The following is a 20,456-nucleotide window of genomic DNA, read 5'->3' on the forward strand; positions in this document are numbered from 1 at the left end:
TAATGGATCCTTTTCAAATGAATGTTCAAGCAATTTTCAAGGTAGAATTTCCTCTTTTACAATTCTAATTCAATGAAAACTCTTTAGATTTGTACATTTCACTTGTTTCTCTAAATTCTCAAAATTGATTTTTCGATTTTTTTTAACATGAAAATGAATTCAAGAAATGAATTTTGAAAATAAAAATTTAAATAAATAATTATTATTCCTTAAGTTTCAAGAACGACACTTAAGGATCAAGACATTCTTTCCATCCCTTTCATGTTCATCCAAACAAAAATTTCACACATCATCCTTCAGGTGTCACTTTTTTGATCAAAAAAAAATGACACAAAAACGTCCAGGACTCAACGAACTCTTCCCAGAGCTCTCTCCCTCTTCTTCCCAACAACACAACCAACAAACCAACACCTCTCTCAATAAATCCTTTCAACAACAAGAACAACCAAACCATTCTCCTCCGAATCCGAATCCTCTCAATCCTCCATCATCACGTCTCGACACTTCTTCCTCACCATTATTATTAACCACTAACAATCTTCAACAACATTCTCATCATCATTTTAATTCTCACACTTCTTCTTACACAAGTTCGAGTTTGGATAATGGTTCCATTCCACAGAATTCTTGTTGTGAATTATTGGGAGAATTTGATGACAATATTCCAACCATCGCAATGATGGAAAATTCCATTCCAGAAGAGAGTAGTGACATGATTCTGTTGGACCGTGTGGAAACAGATGATTCTAATAATAACGACACATCCATGTCATGGAAAACAAATCAAGTGGTGATTCAAATCTCTACACCAAGACAGATTCAAAAGGACTTGGAAAATACGGTCAAGAAATTGGAGGAATTCATTGCACACAATGAACGTGCGAAACAAGCGATGGAAACTCTACAGAAATACTTTTTTAAGAGAACGGTTCGAAAGAATTTGAAAAGTAGGTTTTTGATTGATGAATGATGTGTGGAATTTGAGACATGTTCTTCTTCTTTTTCACAATGATTTTATCAATTATATGTATGATTGAAAATGTACATCAAATATTCATGTTTCATATCCATGACTGAAAATGTACATCAAATGATTTATATTAATTGAAAATGTACAACTCAAATGTTGTGAATGACAAATGTCAACACACTCATAGAATTATTCAACATGTCTAAAAAACGCAAGCACGTCATTAATGAAATAATCTCCACAGAAAAATCCTACGTCTCTGATTTAAAGACCATCATGGACGTTTATTATAATCCAATTGTAAAGAAGGGAATTGAAGCACGTGAAAATATTGATGGTATTTTTGTAAATGTTGAAATGATTTATAATTTGAATGAAAAACTCTATTCTCGATTACTTTTGGCACAAGAGCATCAAACGAGATGTGAAAATAGACTGAATGAAATGGTTGACCAATGGATAAAATCTCTTCGTAGTATCACAAGTCCTTCTCTTGGTGTGACTTCTCCAAGACGTGACACCATAACTGCTGACATTTCTTCACATGGAACCACTGCTGCTAGTCATCCATCGAACACTCCAAATTTAAATGCTAATGCACTTTTAAATACAGTGACTGATAGAAATTTACATGGAACTGGATCCTCAGCTTCTTCCATGTCAAACGAATCATTTAGTACAGAGACAACAACTCCATCCATAACTGCTCCAACAAGTACTTCTAAAAAAAAGAAGAAAGATAAAAAGAAAACTGGTACCATGAAAGCATATATCAAGAAATTGACTTTTAGCAAATTGCCTGCAATTATGGAACTTCAAACAGAACAAGGTTCTTCTACTGGTGCTGGAGGAACTTCGAGAAACAACCACAGTGGAAGTTCTACTCCAGGTCAAATCAAATCATTTGGAGGAGCTTTTGCAGAAATGGCTCCATTTATGAGACTTTATACAGATTATATCAATAACTTTAGTCAAGCAACAGAAATGTTAAAAGACAGAAGAAAAAAGAACCAACAATTGAATTTGTATTTGAACGTGAGTATTTTGTTGACGTGACCTATTATCAAAACATTTCACTCTCTTTTCTGATTTTACCGAATTTGATGTCATGTTTTTTAACACATCATGACCTATTAACATTTCTCTTTTGAATCATTATTCACACACATACAGAAATGTAAAGAAACAAGAGAAGAATGCAGAGGATTAGACATTGCTTCCTTTTTAATTTTACCAGTTCAACGTATTCCTAAATATCAATTGTTGTTGAGAGAATTACTCAAATACACACCAAAGGGACATCCTGATCATGGTCCTCTTTCAGCAGCTCACAGAACAATGATTCAAGTGGCAAATCATTTGAATGAAATGAGAAGGCAAAAAATTGCCTTTACTAGAGTTCTTGATATTAAATCAAGATTGACTGTATTGAGTTTGCAACTTGTGAATGCCATGAAAAACTCACCAGTTGAAAACTTGATCATGAAACACAACTTTAACTCGATCGAACAGGTGAAAAATTCCATTATCAAACCTCATAGACATTTTGTCAAGTAAGTGTCGATAATTATATTTTAACACAAAATGTGTGTGTGTGACGAACATGTGAACGTTTTCACACGACACGTGTGTGTGGTGGTGTCTGATGTACATATACACATGAACGTTATATATCTGATGTACACTTTTGTAGTGAAGTATTGGTGAATGTAATTCGAGAAAAAGTATCACCAATGAAACTTCAATGGCTTGAAAAAGCAGTCAATTTAGATACTCCACAAACAGAACCAATTCAATTCGAAAGTTATTTATTCAATGATTATTACTTGTTAATCATTAAGGGAGTGAAAAACGAAAACAAAAATGGAGACGATTCTGCATTTGTCACACTGCCAAGTGCTTCTGCAACAGCAATGGCCACTGATCGATCGAACTATAGTGTGTTTTTAAAGACCCCACGAGACACGATTGATTTTGCATCTACTGATGAAATCCTTGGGCAGAAAGAGTTAACAGCTCCATTCATTGTTCAGCCATTTTACTTGTCAATGAGTGATTTTATTCTTGATCCAAAGGATCCTTGTGGTAAGTTTTTTAACTTGTGAGGCATGTCAATAATTGACATTTGAATACTCAAATTGCATTTGAAAATGATTTTTAATGACCATCATGACATCTCAAAATGCTTATCCATGTACCGTTTTGTGATCAATTTCTACAGCCATTAAATGTCGTGATTACATTAGTGGTGGAGAATTTAAAGTAATTTTCGACTCTGATGATGTTCGAAATGAATGGTACAATAACATTGTGGACAAGAAGAATACTGAAATTCAAAAACTTGTCAAACAAAGTAAGTTCTTGTTGAAATCAATGAATTCCTCTTTTTCACAATGAATGCATTCAACAGTGACTGAAAAACACACCAAAGCTAAAATGAATGTCAAGGAATATCATGGAAGTGAAACAGCTCGTGCTAGAGAAGTAGAAGAGACAGAGATTCAAGCCCGACAACTTGCTATTGAAAAGTTTAACAAAATTGCAGAATTCATTCAAGAAAAGATTAATATTCAAAATAGATTTATCAAAATGAAACAAGATTTTGAGACGATCAAGAAGACGTTTGATAAGGAATATGACAAGTATCAAACTCTCAAAATGATCCTCAGTAGAATGAAAGAACAACCAGATATCTATGAAAAGAAGCAGAAACAAGTGTTAGATTATGAAACGGAAATGGTCAAGACAAAAACAAGATTGAAAGACGCGTGTGACCGTTTACAAAAAGGTGAAATTGTCTTTAAGCAAATGATTGAAAGGACAAAGGAGTGTGACGAAGTTATTCTAATGTGTTTGAGAAATGATATTGAATCCTTGAGTGCATTCTTTGGAGATTCACAAATTTTAGATCAACCAGAAATTGTTGATTTGAGTGATGTGACAAGGAAAATGCAATACGTTGAAACTGATTTGTTTTATCAAGAAATTGAACACAAATTCCCCAAATCCAAGCAACAACCACTTTCTGTCTCTTCTCACAACTTGATCATTAATTCAAGTTTCCACAAGGCAATTCCTGCAATTGTCGCTGCAGATTCTTCCTTTGAAGAAGATACCTCTAGTGAAACTGAATCAACTGCAAGCAATGCTCAAGTATTGGATGACTACGACGAGGATATTGTTCAGAATCCTTCCAACAACGCTGGAGCTTTTAAAGTTCCAAAACTACCCATTGCTAAAACAGAAGAAACAAAACCAAAAATGGCAATCGATCCATTGGATCAATGGAAATTAAAATTGGAATATGTGGAAGGTCAAAACAAGCAATTTATTGAAGAGAACAATACTCTTCGCAACAATATTGACACGATGGCCAAAGAGTTAGACAATTTGAAGAACAAATTAATTGATGTGACGTCCAAGAATGAACAACTTCAAAACACAAATACTGAACTATCGGTTCAAAATAGTGAACTTTTGAAAGAATTGGAAGATTTGAGAATTTTCAAGAATTTACACACTCTAGATTCTGTTCCCACTAAAAGAAGATCTCAAAGTGTTCCTATTCGTATGTCAATGACCGATCAAAATGACAATCAAGAAGAAGAAGAATCTGTTGAAACAAATGATGCAACAACAACAATTGCTGCTGATACGACTACGACTATCAATACTATAACCACAGCTATTTCTAATAACGACCACGAGGACGACAACAACGATCGTCAAGAACCTTCCACCAATTCGAGTGGAGATGTCAATGAAAAGAAAGTACTGGAAGGTGTGGCAACAACCTCTTCGATGGATCTCAGCGTCAAACAACAAACTTCCACCACGACTACAAGTTCACAACCAAATTCAGAGATTCCACCAACCACCAATGTGTCAACAACAACATCAAAATTGGAAGAATTGGTTGCAAAATTGCAAGAAGAAAATCGTGTGTTGAAAGAACAACAAGCTTCTAACAAACCCCAACAACAAGAACAACAATCAACACTACTTGATGCTCAGAATAATAGTCATGACAACAATAACATGAAGGACAAACATTTGGAACTTCAACTTCAAAACTTGAAGAATTCGATGGACATTGCGTTTGTGGATTCTGATTTTGATACAGATGAAGAGTCACACTCTCCAAGCAATTCCTCAAATTCCTCCAATTATGGAAAACCAACAATTTCAACCCATGTCATGATTGGACAAGGAGGACTTTCGAATACTCCACTCACTCGAACAGGAACTCTGACACGATCATCACGTATTCAAGAACATGTTGAAAAGTATGAACAATTGTCACGAACGAATGATTCAAGGGTTGGACGTAAAAAGAATGCTGTGAGTGATCTTGTATCCGATGAAGACAGTCAGAATATGAGCCTTGACAACAAGATTTTAAAGATTACCATTCAAACGATTCAATATCAGTTGCAAACTGAGAGATCTCAACATGAACAGACAAAGAAGTCTCAAAACGCTCTTCGTGAAGAGGTTGCCATCTATAAGAAGAAACTTGAAGAAGCGAACAAGACGATGGAAGAAATGAAGAAAATTATATTCGTTCATTTCGGTTTAGATATTCCCAAAACACCAAATAATTAAAACGAGTCACAACCATTCACCTTTAAGAGTCATATGGATGCAGTGGTGGTAGGTTGTTGTTGTTGTTGCATACTGTAAAATGTCACCACTGGTGCAAAAACCTTTCAGAATAAAACACTGTGTTATTTATCATTTCAAATGCGAAACTTGTTTGAATGGTCATCAAACTTCTTGCAAGTTGAACTAATGAATAGCAAAACTCTTATCTTTGAGGTAGAGACTCTTGGTACCATAATCATCCCAATCCTCAAAGGTCACCACAACGTTTTCAAAGGAGGGTAAGCTTGCAATCACCGAACCACCCATCCAGGCACCAAATTGTCTCATAGGATCTGCAATCACCCTGAATGGCTTAAAACTTTTTTCATTATTCTCCAATTCAATCTTGGTTCGTTCTTGGAAGCCTTTTAGCAGTGTATTTCCTCCACTCAATATGATTGAGGAATAGTATTCTTTTCTGACATCAATAGGACAACTCTTAAAAGTGTCAAACACAAGATCAGCCAATCCCGGAGCTTCCTTTCCAACAAGATATGGATTAAACAAGAGTTCAGTACAAGAGAATAATTCCTCATCAAGCTTGATGATTTGGCCATCTGGTAATTCATAATTTTGTTGCAGACTCGTAATTGGCTTTTTCAATTCCTTTTCGTAATCCGTGGCCACATAGGCCATACTCTCCTTAATTTCCCTTACGAAATGATGTTCTGAAGAGGATGCAAATCGATATCCCTTTCCATACAATAATCGCTGTAAGTAATGAGTAACATCTCTTCCTCCGAAATCTAAATGACGCATAGCATAATCAATAATATATCCCTCATAGACTGGCACAGTATGAGTGATGCAATCACCAGAATCAATCACCAATCCCGTTGTTTTTCCAACACTATACAATGAAAGAAGAGGTTGAGGCATGAAGGACAAGCCAGCAATTTCAAACACCTCAAACAAACACTCGGCAAGTTTTTCCTTCTCGGATTTCGTCATCATGGGATTTTCAGTGATCAGAATGAGCGTTTCCTGAAGCTCCACATCCAGTACGTCCAACAAGGCATATTCAATAAGGAATTCCATTTGCTCCCAATCCACCACACGACCCTTCTCCATCGGATAGAAGAGTGTATGAGAATGTCTGGATTCAAGAGCCTTATCACCCACAATATATTCTTCATCAAGGTAATCATCATCTTCGGTGAGTTGTTTGGTTTTTTCTTGCTCTCCTTCTTCTTTTGCCTCTTCCGTTATTATGGACGTCTTTCCCAAACGACGAAGTCGTTTCATATGAAGCTTTCGGTATCTCTCCACAATTTCTCGTTCATCTTCAAGATGAGGCAATCCAACAACATTCTGAAAGCAACACGAAGGTATTTCCTCTCCAGCTAATCCAGCCTTAAAGACCCCACTTCCAAAATCAATCACCACTGGTGGTGGAAGATCATACTGAGAATCGGTGGATTCCGAATCGCCCAACACATTATCCGATGCAGGCATTCGTGTCTTATTTTTTACTTTCAAAGTGTTGATTTAAAGGCGAACAAAAACAACAAACGGAACAAAGCACTGATCTTGTTAAGCACTGATCAGTGCTTACTTTCAATTCGGTTGATCTCCCTTAAGACGCGCGATCAGAGTCTTTGTTAATTGAAACACAATAGAATTCAGAAATGCAAATAAATTCAACCTAAGAGTTATATGTAAAAGGTTTTATAATAATTTACTGCTGGCGTGACCTCAATGCTTGATTCAAATTACCAATCATCGTCCCAATCGTCATCATCAGAATTCTCCTCCATTAAGAGAGGATGTTTCGAATGAGGTGGGTTAATAATATCGATCACGCTTTGAGGGAATCTTTGCGGCTGTTGTTGAAATGAACGTGACAGAGTAGGAGGAGGAGGTGGAACCTTTGGGTTGAGCTTGTTTGCAAATCCTGAGATGGTTGGTACTGGTGGATGATCTTTTGAGAAAATGAAGCACTGCATTTTATGCTTGATGGCGTTTAACACATGTCCAACTTTTGAAGCTCGATTGGGAATGTCACTTTTCATCCAAGCCAAGAGAAGATCAGTAATCTTCACTGTGTTCCACATATCAAAAGGAATTTGATTCAAAAAAGCTTCAAGCTCTTCACATGATAATTCTTTCACAAGGCTATCCAACCTATGTTCGCATAATGAGTTTCCAGGTTCTTCATTGAGAGCAACATTTAAAACACATGACCAATGTGCCATGATGCTTTGAAGGAATTGATCTATTTCTTGCTGATGGTTGCAATATTTTAATTTCAGTCTAAAGAATGTTCTCCACAATGTCATCCATCGTGTTGATATTAAAGATACTGTTTCTGGTGCACTCTCTACTGTTGAATTCATCTCTTGCTTGAGATCATTCACCACATCTCTCAAAACATGATAAAACTGGAATTCCATCAAAAGGTCAATCACTTTTTCCACAGCCACCACACTACTGCAAAAACGATTCAATAACTCTGTAAACGAATAGCCATATACTAATTTGAAAGCAAATTCAACACTTGCCATCAATCGTTCCATTTCATCACATCCATCACATTGAAATATGTAAAACTTGTTGTGATATTCATCGCACCGAAAATATTTTGCAAATATCGGAGATTGCTGCAACACTAACTGATGAACATGAAAAGCAGTGGAAGGACAATGATCATCGTTCTCTTCTTTTTTGAAAACCAATGAGCAGTAGCACTTGCTACTTGTTTGTTGTTTGCATTGGATGCGAATCTCAAAATCACTCAAAGTTGGATCATTCCAAAGGCTTTGAATAAAGGCCACCAGCGAGTGTTCTCCAGAAGACATTTTTTGGAACTTGGAACCAAGAGAGATCTGTTTGAGAATTAAAAGTTCATTGTGCATGTGTCGTGTTAAGAGCTCTTCCTCTTTTCCTTAGTGTGTAATTCGTACCTTTAACCATGTACGATCTCAGAGTATATTTTCGAGGTTGATTGAAACAACCTCTTCCTCTTATAAAACCTCACAAAATTGTAAATCACAAACTAGCCGTTGTCATATGACAACGAGGTGTTGATCGATGACAATCGGATTCCATAAAACTCTTGGTGAGTTTCCAACTCTGGACAACACAACAACAAAAGAAAAAAAAATGACGACACGGCTGGTGGACTACTTGGCCGTTGTGGGTACGAATTTGGATCCGAGAGACCACTTAATTACAACCAGCACCAGCACCAGCACTGCCACTACTACTACTACGACTGTTCCGATGATGGGTGGTGATGAAAAGAGGATCCTATTCAGAGATGGTCCTCTCAAGACTGAAGATGAGAAGGATGGAGAGCAAGATGGAGAAAATCATGATTTGGAGGATGTAACAACAAGTACAAGTACAAATGAATTTAATTCTAATCAAATATTGTTTACGGATAAGGTGAAGAAACCCATCATACTGGATCGATATCCGAAGGAAGATTTTCCTAATTATCCATTATCCAATGAAATTCCGTTATTTTGCTTCCCGAGTGGAGAAATTAGCATTTCGGTTGATGAATGCACATTACCATCGTTCTTTACATTTGTATTGACAGGGTCTGATGGTAACAAGACGTATGGTGCTTGCTTGAATGTATGGGAGGAATATAATTTAGATGATTTGATGCTTCCTTCTCGAAAAGCTCAAGTTGATGAAGATTTAATCTCTGTTGTTTTTGATCCAATCAAAACAGAACGAAAATCCTCAACCATTTACATGAGCAAGAGCATTTGTATCATATCTCACTATCCATTTTACAATGTATTTAAATTCTTTTTAACCCAAATGTACCGTATTAGTATTACTCCATCCAAGATTCCAATTGAAAGATTTATCAGCAATTTTGTGTCAGAAGTGCCACTTCCATCTCAGGGAAAGGTACAAGTACATTACAGCATTGGAGACAAAGAAATTTATATTACACGACCACCACCCAATGATCTGCCGTTAGCAGAACTTGATTTTGAACTATTATTTAGCGTTTTGTCACTGGACAATATATTAATTCTATTTGACTTGATTTTGCAAGAACGAAAAATTTTATTCATTTCGGAGCACGTTGGTATTTTAACACCTGTTGCCGAGATTATTTGTCAACTTTTATTTCCCTTTAAGTGGCATCACATTTATATTCCTTTGCTCCCAGCCAAGTGTGCTGAATTCTTATTTGCTCCTGTTCCATTCATTATGGGTATACAACGACAATCCATTACTAATATTGAGATACCAGCGGACGTATTTCAAATTGATCTTGATAATAATCTCATAGTTTGCAACAAGCAACAATCTATACCCAACCTTCCAGAGAAACAAAAATCTAAACTGAAAAAAACCTTGTCAGATATTGTAAAATGCAGAGTTGACTCATCCCGAAGTGTCGAGAAGAGACATTTCTATGATTTAGCATATTCCATGGCTCCATTGCCAGATGATATTGATCCTATTACAGGAGAGAGTTATGTGTTCCCTACTAAGGAGGTACGCCTTGCGTTTTTTAATTTTTTCGTCAATCTCTTCGGTAGATATAGAACCTATTTTAAAGACGTTGACGATACAGATAAGGAATACTTGATCAACTTGGATTTGGAAGCACACTTCAGAAAAAAATCTTTTATTGCTTTTCTTCCAGAACAAGCTCAGCCCTTTATGACCATCTTCTTACAGACACAGTCCTTCGAAAGATTTTTACTAGATCGTCTGGAAAAAACCAATCAGCATGAAGTATTGCTATTTGATGAACACATTATTGAAAAGAACAATAAGGATGCATTTCGATTCAAAAAGACACCTCTTCACTTTATTACCAAAAATTATTCTATCTCGAAAACCTTGATGAGTCTGTCCCCAGATTTAAGCAACTTACCTGCCACCACCGAGCCATACATTTACTCTCGATTTCCAACCTCTTTCGATCATGGTTTGTTCACGAAACGAGAATATTCTCAATTACTAGTTTCAGAGTCAGAAATCAAGTCAGACAACGAAATTAACCTCTCATGGAAAGCATGTATTACCACACTGTCATCCCTTTCAGGACATGGAATGCCAAACTCTTCCTCCACAGACACATCTCCAAGATATGTGCCATTCATCAGTAGCAGTAGCAACAATTCCAAACTGGGAATATCAAACATGTTATTCGACGAGCTGAGTAATAGCAATTATTTCAACAGATTTTCATTCAATACTCACTCTGAATGTTATCATTGCCATCACATGTGTAATGAGAACGAAATTAGAACAGGTTGGAATTTAAAGAGTGCACAAACTTACACCACACAATGTTCCATGTGTAAGAAACCTTTTGTTCCTCGATTTGAAGTCTACTTTACACTTGACAGCGCTTCAACAGAAGAACAACAAACTACAACTCAATTAATCACAAGTGTTGAATATCTCTCTCCTCTTGTATTAAGGAAAGAAATTGACAATCTAGTTTCGCATGATGTCAAAGCTGACTCTGCATTAGTTTGGCAACATCCAGTTCTGTTCTGGAATTTAATTGTGCATTTCAGATCATCACCCTTACCCCTTAGCTTTATTTTCCCATGCATTGATTGGAACGAGGTGATTACTCATCTTGTCACAACCTTAACTCAAAAGAGCTCTGCGATCATTCTTTAGCCAATGTCACATCACTATGTACATAAACAACAACAATACTACAATACTATATTAACAATGATACCCATCATGATGAGGATGTTACAAAAGTCTCAAAGAACTCGGATTGAACTCGAAAAAAAATGTCTCCAAACACCAAAGATTTTTATCTTGCTCGAACCATGCAAGATGCAATTCACATGTTTGTCACTAGTTTCGGAAAGGAGCAAAACGAAGACACGATTCACAAATTTGAACCAGAACTCTCTCCGAATACGAATATGGTTCAACAAGTTTCTCGTGAGTGTATCCTCTCATTTGGTTCCACTCTTAATTCCTCCGATCGGAGAAGTACTCTTCAAGAGGATGATGAGCAATTGTTTTGGAAAGAATTCACAATTGTGAGTCACAAGACAATGAATTCACATCAAATGTGGAAAAATTTAATTATGATTTCCTTGTTTTTAAATGATGATGAGGATGGTGAGAAGGAACAAGAAGAATTATTGAAGAAGGCTCTTTCAATAATTCAAGAAAAATCTATTCCTTTTATGGGCAATTTTAAATTTTCTTTTTTAATTCCCATTCCTGAAAACAATTCATTGTACACAAAATTGAAAGAGAAAATTAATGAAATCAACAAGACACAACCTCGACATGTTGAAGTGACAACGGCCATGTATGTCACCAAGGACATGTATTGCCACTCATTGTTAGGCTCAAGTCGTGAAATTTCAATTCCTTCCATTGTTTCACATGTCGAATTTTTGGACAAGTCTTCCAAAAGCTATTTGAACAATGTCAAGCTGTACAGTGAAACTCACAAAATTGCGTACGGCGATGAACCCAATATGAAAGATGTTAAATTTTATCAGACTGCGAAATTCGTCATTCCTTCACGTAACCAAAATGGTGAAGAAAATGAAAAATTTGTGGAACGATTTATTGTCCATGCGAAGAGTGAAATTTCTTCATGTAATGCTCCAGTTTCGTGTTGTGCCATGTTTTATGGTAGAAAGGCGAAAAGTGCCTTCTTGCATGATGTGACTGTTCGTCCTCAATTTCGACAACAAGGATTAGCACAATACATGACAAAAATTATGATGGAAAGAGCGTTTTTCGAGTATGAGATGAATTGTGTGACTTTGACAGCTGTTGGATCAGCGAAAGAAATTTATCATCGAAAATTTGGATTTGAAGAATGTGGACATGTGGAATATATTAACAGAGCTTTCAATGAATAAACAGAGAGGGCGATCCAGAGCATTAAAAACCAGCCCAAAAGAAAAAATCAACTTTTATTTTGAGTAAGCACACCGTGAGGTGCTCTTCCACCCTCGAATTCATTCGGTCACATAATTCCTCATCGTAATTTGGTTCTTGCTTTAATTGGTTCTCGACTTTCTTGTTTTCATTAATGTTATTCAATTCCAAGTTTAACATTTGAAGCCTGGGCCGAAGCACCTCGCTCCTTAACAAAGCCAAAGCACCAACATTCGAAATTCTGTTTTGTCCCAAATTTAAAGCCGTCAGAGAGATGACATACCTGCTGTCTGCTATGCATTGAGCTCCTTTATCACTAAGTCCATTTAACTTTAAATTTAAGTATCTCACTTGTTTCAACAAAGGGCTCGAGGAAAGTGTTTGAATTCCTTCATCTTCCAGTCGATTCCATTCCAAATCGAGATGCCTTAAATTTGTGAAATGAAACTCTGCAGAAACGAGTGAATTGATGCCTGCCGATCGTAAACCACAATGGCACATTTTCAGAACTCTCAAATTTAGACACAATACTACATTTTGCACTAAATTTGAAACACCTTCTGCAGAGATTGAGTTTTTGGACATATCTAGATGTGTCAAATTGTTCAGTAATGCGACGCTTTTCACACCACGAACACTGCAGTTCGTTCTTTGTAAAATAAAACTTTGTAAATTTTCTAACATTCCACTTGTCGTCAATTCATGAATCCCTTCATCTCCAATCATGCAGTTCATTGAAATATTTAAATAGGTCAATTTGTTTAAATGTTGACAACGAGATATTGTTTGAGCTCCTTCATTCGAAATTGAATTTCCTTGCAAATCAAGTTGTGTGAGTTGTTGAGTGGTATTCTGAAGAGAGAATATTTTGTGGATGCATGCATCTATTATTTTACATTTTGTGATTTTCAAGCAAGTCAGTCTTGCATGTTTCATCAATGATCGCGACAAGTCATCCCATTCTTCCATCTCGATCGTGGTTATGTGTGACACTTCTAAATCCTTGATTTGATATCCCATCTTGAGGAATTTTCGAAGGAAATTAAATTCTTCTTCATTCTCAATATTTCTAAAAGAATATTTCAATCGTCGGGAAAATGCAAGCCATTGTTTACACACTCGTCGATACTGTAGAAAAATTAGTCTCGGAGAGAGAAATTGAAGAATGTGAGAACACACAAGGTCATCCATCCATTCGAGATTTTGAAATGATGATGCGAGATGATGATCTCCCTCTCTGTGTGGATCGTAGTCATTCAATTCAAACCAATCATTTGATTTTAACTTTTTGGGCGGATCCAATTCTGAAAGATCCGAGGAACTCACTAACGACGAAGAGCATCGGTTCGTTCTCTTTTTAAGTCCCGAGGTGGATGAGATCATGTCAATAATTTTTTTGATTGTTTCCCTGAAAAAAAGGAAAAGTTTATCCTTCTTGCAATTCCCACTAGAGAGATCAAGTGAAGCATGGCTTTTCCAAATTACACATCCCAAACGTTTCTAGCAAGAGTATAGGGAGTCACGATCATTAAATAGAGGCCACCAAAAACAAACTCCCAAAATGCAAAGAGTGAAGCAGATACAACAAAGGGAATGTTAGCTCCATCCAAAGTAGAAACCAAAACAATTAAGGATATCAATAATGGAATGGTGATACACAGTGGACATGCTCCAAAGGTAAAGAAGGCATAATGTTGCTGTTGATCTGGCTCATACTTCATCTTTGATTTTTTACCAGATTCGTCACTAATCACATCCACAGAGACACTAATGGTTTTCTTATCCAGATTGGTTTTTGTTGCAATTTCCCAGGTAATCCATGCAGGTAATCCACAAATCAAAATGAACATGATCAGCCAACATGGTGTGAATACAGTTCTCCAAGGCTCTGAAATGATGCCATCTATTTTTAAGGGTATGAGAAGCATTTGTACTCCAATCATCACTAATATGACGAAAATAAATGTCAGAATGGTAAGTGTAGAAATGTCTGTAATGTGTTGCTTATGAGCTTGATTTTCAAATTCTTGAAACACTGTAATTTTAGGCGCTTCCTTTTTTCTTTCTCTGGCTTTTGGTGTTGAGACCATTTCGTCAGTTCTTGTACATTTGGATGCTGACTCTGTTTCATCATCGAAAGCAGTGGAATCGTCAAAGGTATCTTCATAGTCACCGTCATCATCTTCTTCAGTTTCAGTACCATTAGATGCCTCATCTTCTGAAAATTCAATAAAGTCTTCGTCATATGGCTGCGAAATATATTTTGCTTTTGAATAGAACTCTCTTCTCTTATGCGCACGGATCTTGTAAGCAAAATAGAAATAATCTGGTGTATTCACTTTCAAACTAGGTCGTTCTTTTAACATATCTGCAAATTGTAACCTCCTTCGCACATATTTATGCAAAATATATGCAAAGCAAAAGCCAACAAATAATGTATAAACACATAGACAAGGTATTGAAAATGATGTCCAAAGAGAAGTCTTGAACCAAAACCATTTGAGACCGAATAGAAAGGCGCAAAAATAGAATGTGTACTGCCCTAAAACAATTGCAACAAAATGAATAAAGTGTGAAGCATCATAAAATCCATGTTTGCAGAATATGGTCTCTCGCAAACCCAATGAAATATTTCCAACAATTGAGAATAAAAAAGAAGCGAAAAATGGTAAGAAAACGAATAATAGGGTGTTCTTATCGTTTTTGGCAATAACTCCATCTTCTTGCAATCCAAATGTAATTGTAGAAATCATAAAGCAAACTATGGCCACTAGTGGATTGAGCACAAGTGAATTAAATAAAAGATATTTTCTCGAATTTTCATGTCTATTCTGTAATAGTATTCGTTGCTTCAGAAAGTATTTCTTTTTTCTGAGACGTATTAAGTGGAAACGGAATTTGTTACGTTGAGGAAAATCAAAATCGTGAGAATATGACAACAACATGGAGTTGTTTTGAATATGTTTTGAGTTAAAAAATGTTAAATATCGCTCTCTCCAAAGGCAATCCATGCAAAGAGTCATGTACCATCTCTTGCAAACTAAGTTGTAATTATTGTCCTCGACATATTGAATTCCTAGAAAGGTAAAAATATGAAGTAAAACCAAATCAGGAAGCTTCATGACGAGGCAATCGTTTTTGAGATTACTGTCAGATTTCTCAGTACTATTTGAATTCTTTACAGAGAGTAACACATTGGTTCCTAAATTGATCAAAGCAGGAGAAGAGTATAAAAAGTTGTTACCACCTGACTCGGAAATTTTGGGTGAAGTTAGTCTGGCAGATAAATTCACATCTTTTGTGTCAATATTATCTTCAGTAAATCTAACAAGTGCGTAGTCTTTTGATCTAGGAGAAAGATTCATATGATTTCTATGTTCTTCTCCAGTACGTGGAGCCTTAATGTGCTCAGACAGGCTGTACGAATTTCTGTGAACAGCTGTCAAGGCTTCCTTCCTTTTACGATTTTTTTCTTCTGATATATTCGATTTTATGCTAATTTCTGTTGAAGTATTACTCCCTCGACGATGTGACACTATTCTCGATTTTTTGGAGTCATTCTCTGGTGATATATTTGTCGTATTTGGAGTTTTGTACTCCCTATTGTCGTCGTGAGTGACTTTGATCGATGGTAAGGTTGGTGGTGGTTTAATTTCAGGTATGGTTGTTGTGTTGGGAGAAGAGCATCCAGATAAAGAATGATAAGACTGATCAACTTGCAAAGAGGCATTGTTGGGGTTTGCTGGTGGTGTAGAATTAGTATGAATATCTAGTAGGAGGTCATTGTTATTATTAACAACAGAAGAGGGAGTTGTTGTCTGCATGGATGAAAAAACAATATCATCTATCAGTAGTGTTCCATTCGGAATTGTTTCATCACTGGTCGCAGAAATTATATCTTCCTCAGCTCGGTTGTTGTTTGTTCCTGCAGCCATCGAGTAACCACTAATACTTGATGTTCCATCACATTCAGCATCCAAAGCGAGATGATTTGAAGAGGATGATGAAGTTGTTGAGTGTATGGATCGCTGGTGATGAGTATTGTTGTTGTTGTTCATCGTTGAAAATGTTGGTTGCTTTCCTCCGACAGCAGCATGTTGAGCGGGGTTTAATGTCGCAATAACAGGCAATATGACTACATCATTACGGAGTGATGATGGTTGTTCAAGCTCTTGTTGTTCTGTAATGATGTTGTTATTGGTACTTTCGATGCTATCGGAAGATGATGTTGATATTGAATATTGAGGTTGATCATCACCCAGTAACAATGTTGTTCTGGATGTACTTTTACTATCTATGTTTTTCAACGTTTCGTTGTTTTTGTCGTCCTCTTCGTTTGTTTGTTCATGGTGTGCACCGACAGGACGATCACCATCGGTCGAGTTGGCCATTTTTGTTGCTGGATTTATTTGTTGTTGTCTAACAAGTTTCCAATTAATTGATCGACCGAAAACTTAATTGGAGGCAATCGGTTCTCACAACGCTTTGAAGGCAATCTTTGATCGTTGCTTTCTCATTCTCTTTTTATACACTCTTGACAAGAAGAAGACATCTAACTTGTGTCCATTTCAATCCAAGGTCCAATTTCGCTATCTTGGTCTCTTTCTGATAAACTGCAAACGCCTTCACTTGTTGTATAGTAATTGTATTTTCTGGATTCAGTATCCGTGTGTTGGGGAGTACTGCAATGATCTTCTGGGCTTTCAGGACGATGAGCTAATGGTGAATTGTCATCTTCAAGCATTAATTTTTTCTTCTTCTTTTTAAGAGCAGAAATGACCTTCATGTGAGACAAGGATTCATCTTTGCTGTCTGATGTTTGTTGAGATAGGGTCTGGGCTTGCACAGTACTGGTAGTAGAAACAGCCTCTGTTTCAGCTTTTTCACTCATGTCTGAAACGAGCGAACTTTCACTATTCGCAACCACGTTATTGAAGGTAACTGCATGTTTTTTGATTACTGAGTTTTTCTTATTCCTCCTGGATCTGCTGCTAATTGAAGCTTTATCGTCAACCCCTTCTGCTTCGTCGCTACTCGAACTACTGCTTGCAGTTTCTTTCAGCACAGAGGTTTGTGCTTTTGACTGTTTCTCCCTAACTTCGTTAAGTTGCATCGCCGAAACAATCACATCATCAACACTCGATGTTAGTGGTTCTTGAGTTGTCTGTTGTAGATCATTTGTAGAAGCTGAAATAGACACATTTGAGCTTAATTTCACACTCTCTATTGTTGTTGTTGCTGTGGTTGTTTGTAACGAAGATGGAACCTTTGATGTCGCCTCAGCACCAAAATCATTGTTTGATGAAGAAGGTGCAGTCAATGAAGCACTCTCTGAGAAGCTCTTAATTTCTAGAGATTCCCGTTTCTTTTGTAGAGCTTGTAACATTCTCTTTGAAGACCAATGTTGGTGTTTCTTATCGAAAAGTGCCTTGGGATGCACGGATGAGCATTTTCCAGTCTCAAAGTTGAACAACTTCTTTCCTTCGAACACCATTTTCATTGACTTAAATACGCTTCCATGTATAGCAGCAATAGAACGGTCAATGTTGGTGTTATCAATTTTTGGTACGTTATACACTTCAGCACGATCATATAAATATTTTTGGATTTGCCGAATGTTTTGGAAGTACTTGACATACTTGTTGTTTCTTGGCTCGAGTGTCATGTACTTGGCTCTAATGGCAAATCTTTCTTTGTGCTTTTGTTGGTTGCTGATGTAAATGATATATGGCAAAATGCATGTGGGATGCTTCTTCATCAAATCTACAATGAAATCAGTGAGTAAGTGCACTCCCTCCACAACGAGACCCTCATTTCGCTCGATCGATTGCTCAATAATTTTTTCTAATTGTTCAATAACGAGTTTGCATTGTCTTCTGAAACCCTCTACTGTCAACTCCTCTGGAGTGACTTTATCCTTAAGTGCTTTTCCTTCTTCAGTGGTAAGCAATGCTTCTCCTGCATGGTAGGTTGATGCAAACAGTACTGGCTCTTCATCTTTAGAAATAAATGCTCTCAACATGTGTCTTATGTTATCAGTCGAAAGTACTTTGGTAATTCCTAAACGGGAGGCAATCAAAGAAGCCAATGTACTTTTTCCAGTACCCGATGTTCCTCCAAACAAAATGATGAGAGGTCTTTTTCTTTCTTGTATAGAACAAGCAATCGTAAAATCTCTTATTCTATTTGCTCTGTTATACCCAAAAACATTGAGAGCTATTCTAATAATTTCTTGAAATTGATTTCGTGTAAGGAAAACAACGAACGCTCTGTCATATTTTTTTCTGTGATTTTTCGTAATGGAAGCATTTTGTTTAAGCATATATGTGATCTCTCTAATTAGATACGATTTGCTTTTCACGTGTTTGTCGTATCTGAGAATTCTCTTCTTTGAGGAAATGATATTGGGATTATTTGGAGATGACCCAAGAACGTTAATACTGGGTAAGCTTCCATTTTTCATTTCGTTTTGAGAGTCAGACAGGTGATGTTTTATGGGGACTGAGAGAGGAGCACTCGAGTCTGACGAAAATTTTGGTACGAAGCATTGAGAAGATGATGTTGAGATCAACTTGTCATTATTTGGTGAAAGTGAAATGTCATCATTGTGATCATTGTTTTCGTGATCAGAGTCATCAATATCATTTCCGCTGTCATAGGGTGATCGAGAAGACACTTTGTGTTTTCGGTGGTGCTTTTTCTTTTTCGACCTTTTTGAGTTGTTCTGATCATCGCCAGAGGATGGATTTTGGTGGCTTGAACAATCGTAATTATGGAGTGAAATTTTGTTTGCTGCAACCACAGAGTTTGTAGGAGGTGAATCAATAAAGTCGTGTAGTGTCGTGTTTTCCTTGTCGTCCTCTCGTTCGGACTCGCTGGTGTCTCCCTCTGAGGAGCTACTTGAGTTGTCCACCACAACGTCGAGAGCAACTGTAGAATTCTTTGCAACCGAAGAGGCAAAAGAAGAAGCACTCTCTCTTGGGGTTGATGTATGATTTGATGAATGGTTGTTGGAGTGTTGGTGGGAGAAGGTGGCAGTTGATTCATCACGATCGGAAGTAGAATAAATATTTACATCTGATGAATAATTGTTGGTATCAACGTGATTGTTGATCTCTTCTAAGTACTCGTCGTCTTCGGAAGAATGTTTTGATCGTTCGGAAAGCTGTTGTTTGTGTTTTTGAAGCAAAAGGTTGGTTTTTGCTTCGGAAAGCCATTTGAAGACTAAATCCGAAATTTCTGCTGCATCACTTTGTTTACATCCCATGATTAAAAGGGTGCTCAATACGTGATAGTGAGCATAACAGGATATGCGCTGGTATTCCTGTGACTGGGGCAATTCGGTTGGCTGTTGTTTCTCATCATCGTTTTGTTCTGTATCTAGAACGTAAATAAACACAACCTTATCCTTGGGGTTATTGGAGTTTTGTGGTTGTTGATTTGTTGTTGCTGATGATGATGATACAACAAGATCTATTTGTTCTTTCGGTTCCGACATGATGATCCGTTATACAAAGTAAAAAAATTAGGCAATTACTAAGAGCCTGACAATGGATTACGAATGAGAACGAACAATATCACACGTTCTCGCAATTATCTCTTTTTAGAATGGTACTCAACCCCAAAACCCACAACAATAAGAGTATCAAGTTTGGTCTTCCACACAAGCCGACAAGCTTGAATTTTTTTTGATGGCAAAGAAACCTTGACGAAGCAGCGAGTTTCACATCCAAGTTCTCGAATTGGTTGTGTTGCCATTCAGGAGATGAGTCTCATCCTGGGTTACACATGTGGAGCATCTTGAACTTGTAGAAGGGCGCCTCAATAAAGCCCTCCAACCATCAACCGCCTTTTTTCGTGTCGACATGATATTTACAATAATAATCCTTCCGAAAATATGACGACAAAGTCTATCACTGTGATGCCGATACATCCCTTAGCTTCCAGCCTTGATCCTTATCGTTCAACACAACTGGAACCTCTTCAC

The 20,456-nt window shown here is 36.9% G+C and overlaps 8 protein-coding genes across 8 annotated transcripts; 3 read left to right on the plus strand and 5 right to left on the minus strand.

Annotated features, from left to right (window-relative positions):
* Window positions 1–325: 325 nt before the first annotated feature.
* Window positions 326–5,575, plus strand: FDP41_001004 (uncharacterized protein; the record flags this gene model as incomplete). Its single annotated transcript, XM_044700295.1, has 6 exons — window positions 326–947; window positions 1,158–2,005; window positions 2,144–2,523; window positions 2,664–3,055; window positions 3,192–3,323; window positions 3,381–5,575. The coding sequence occupies 6 exons, from the start codon at window positions 326–328 to the stop codon at window positions 5,573–5,575; spliced, it is 4,569 nt and encodes a 1,522-aa protein (XP_044564564.1).
* Window positions 5,576–5,758: 183 nt separating this feature from the next.
* On the minus strand, window positions 5,759–7,069 carry FDP41_001005 (uncharacterized protein; the record flags this gene model as incomplete). Its single annotated transcript, XM_044700306.1, has 1 exon — window positions 5,759–7,069. One exon carries the CDS (start codon window positions 7,067–7,069, stop codon window positions 5,759–5,761), a length of 1,311 nt encoding a protein of 436 aa, XP_044564565.1.
* A 257-nt stretch (window positions 7,070–7,326) lies between these two features.
* FDP41_001006 (uncharacterized protein) lies at window positions 7,327–8,412 on the minus strand (the record flags this gene model as incomplete). Its single annotated transcript, XM_044700317.1, has 1 exon — window positions 7,327–8,412. One exon carries the CDS (start codon window positions 8,410–8,412, stop codon window positions 7,327–7,329), a length of 1,086 nt encoding a protein of 361 aa, XP_044564566.1.
* Window positions 8,413–8,716: 304 nt separating this feature from the next.
* On the plus strand, window positions 8,717–11,227 carry FDP41_001007 (uncharacterized protein; the record flags this gene model as incomplete). The annotated part of the gene is made up of 1 exon (XM_044700328.1): window positions 8,717–11,227. The coding sequence occupies one exon, from the start codon at window positions 8,717–8,719 to the stop codon at window positions 11,225–11,227; it is 2,511 nt and encodes an 836-aa protein (XP_044564567.1).
* A 122-nt stretch (window positions 11,228–11,349) lies between these two features.
* Window positions 11,350–12,450, plus strand: FDP41_001008 (uncharacterized protein; the record flags this gene model as incomplete). The annotated part of the gene is made up of 1 exon (XM_044700339.1): window positions 11,350–12,450. One exon carries the CDS (start codon window positions 11,350–11,352, stop codon window positions 12,448–12,450), a length of 1,101 nt encoding a protein of 366 aa, XP_044564568.1.
* A 22-nt stretch (window positions 12,451–12,472) lies between these two features.
* On the minus strand, window positions 12,473–13,852 carry FDP41_001009 (uncharacterized protein; the record flags this gene model as incomplete). The annotated part of the gene is made up of 1 exon (XM_044700350.1): window positions 12,473–13,852. One exon carries the CDS (start codon window positions 13,850–13,852, stop codon window positions 12,473–12,475), a length of 1,380 nt encoding a protein of 459 aa, XP_044564569.1.
* Window positions 13,853–13,950: 98 nt separating this feature from the next.
* On the minus strand, window positions 13,951–16,860 carry FDP41_001010 (uncharacterized protein; the record flags this gene model as incomplete). The annotated part of the gene is made up of 1 exon (XM_044700362.1): window positions 13,951–16,860. One exon carries the CDS (start codon window positions 16,858–16,860, stop codon window positions 13,951–13,953), a length of 2,910 nt encoding a protein of 969 aa, XP_044564570.1.
* A 161-nt stretch (window positions 16,861–17,021) lies between these two features.
* On the minus strand, window positions 17,022–19,967 carry FDP41_001011 (uncharacterized protein; the record flags this gene model as incomplete). The annotated part of the gene is made up of 1 exon (XM_044700372.1): window positions 17,022–19,967. One exon carries the CDS (start codon window positions 19,965–19,967, stop codon window positions 17,022–17,024), a length of 2,946 nt encoding a protein of 981 aa, XP_044564571.1.
* Between the last annotated feature and the right edge of the window lie 489 nt (window positions 19,968–20,456).

Source organism: Naegleria fowleri (assembly GCF_008403515.1).
Source record: "Naegleria fowleri strain ATCC 30894 chromosome Unknown tig22, whole genome shotgun sequence".
Taxonomy (NCBI): domain Eukaryota; phylum Heterolobosea; class Eutetramitea; order Acrasida; family Naegleriidae; genus Naegleria; species Naegleria fowleri.